Raw genomic sequence first — 1,415 nt, forward strand, 5'->3', positions numbered from 1 at the left:
CATACAAAAAAAGTCAACATCTGTGTCAAATTGTTTGTTAATAAGGACAAAGACTGTTAGGGACCAATCAAGCACGTGAAGGGGGATTACACATTCAAGACAAACAATTATGATTACTAAATTGTTGTCTTTTCCTTATCATGAAAGCTTGAATATTGCAAGTATAATTTCTAATTTCCTAAGTAGACGTTATTACCTTTTTTTCACAAGAAGCTTTTAGCTATTTGATAGCTTGATGCCTTGAATAGAAGTATCAAATTATCATTGTCTTCGACCTTGTGTTGATTTGGTAGTTTTATTGATTTTTTTTTCTCGAATTAACCAAACGAAGGAGGTTTAGGATCCCTCGAAGTGTCCTACCAAAACAACCACCATAGGTCATCAACGCAAAGACAATCCTTGGTCATTACCCGTTGTCAGTGTAGAACCTTGGATATATAAGTTTCTAATGGAATCTCTTCATAAAGAAGATTAAGGGGTTGTGTCACAAAACCATTGTTAAAAGTTAATGAAATATCTGAGTAAAATTAAAGTTTGACTTGTTAAAAATTGATAAAAAGGCTATATAGGGATTTTCTTATGATCTGTTCATATAGAACCTAACTCGGAAATGTATATACATCAGGTCAGGAAAAAAATCACTAACTCAAACCTATTTTGACGGAATATGGGCATACTTTTGATGGACCAATTTCATTTTTCATAATAAAGTGAAAGATTAAGCTGCCGCGAAAAGACTTTAGTAGTAGATTGATAGATCACTTCGAAATGACATATACATCACACGTACTAAATAAAGTAAAATTTCCGGGTATCCACCAAACTAGTCTTTGATGTCCATGAATCCATCAATATTGTGTAACTGAAAAGCATAATCTGAATTGGCGGGTGGAGGGTTTCCCGGATCATGGCCTCGATTGGCTCCAGGGCTATCATAGTCTTGTGTAGTGATCTCCATCTTTAGGCTGTTTTTCTCGTTTCCTTGAAAATCATGCTCTTCACCCATTTTCATGCCCTTTAAAATTCAGAAGATTTAGAATTTTTAGTGAAAAGAGGATTCTATAATGTAATTCAATTATTTGTTTTCGAATGCACAAGCATGAAAATACAGCTACATAAAAATGAAAAACAAAATTGAGAGATAACCTGAGACAATTTGTTTCCGGCTAGTTCTTTTTCATTACTTGGAATTAAACTTCGTCTTGAACCTGGAAAAACACGTAAAAAAATTTGGAAAATATAGAATTTAGTAATTGTGTGATTATACATGATATGGTACATATGAAGAGAGAGAGAGGGGGAGAGAGAGAGAGGAGGAGGAGGAGGAGGAGCAGAGAAATTTTTCAAGAAATAAATATGTACCCTTAAAACTTACTTGATATCGAAAGTGCATTAATCGAAAGAATATGAGTGTA

The 1,415-nt window shown here is 33.7% G+C and overlaps 1 protein-coding gene across 2 annotated transcripts; it reads right to left on the reverse strand.

The window, feature by feature from the left end:
- Positions 1 to 619: 619 nt before the first annotated feature.
- LOC111384305 lies at positions 620 to 1,415 on the reverse strand. 2 transcript variants are annotated; one of them, XR_002700875.1, is made up of 3 exons: positions 1,376 to 1,415; positions 1,147 to 1,208; positions 620 to 1,015 (listed from the first exon to the last, which is right to left on the reverse strand). XR_002700875.1 is itself a non-coding variant. In XM_023008569.1 (2 exons), the coding sequence occupies exons 1-2, from the start codon at positions 1,279 to 1,281 to the stop codon at positions 824 to 826; spliced, it is 327 nt and encodes a 108-aa protein (XP_022864337.1). In that variant the 5' UTR covers positions 1,282 to 1,300; the 3' UTR covers positions 620 to 823. The 2 variants fall into 2 exon arrangements, 1 of the variants encoding a protein (XP_022864337.1); XM_023008569.1 differs by lacking the exon at positions 1,376 to 1,415 and having other exon boundaries at positions 1,147 to 1,300.

Source organism: Olea europaea, unplaced genomic scaffold, assembly GCF_002742605.1.
Source record: "Olea europaea var. sylvestris unplaced genomic scaffold, O_europaea_v1 scaffold28941, whole genome shotgun sequence".
In the NCBI taxonomy this organism is placed as follows: Eukaryota; Viridiplantae; Streptophyta; class Magnoliopsida; order Lamiales; family Oleaceae; genus Olea; species Olea europaea.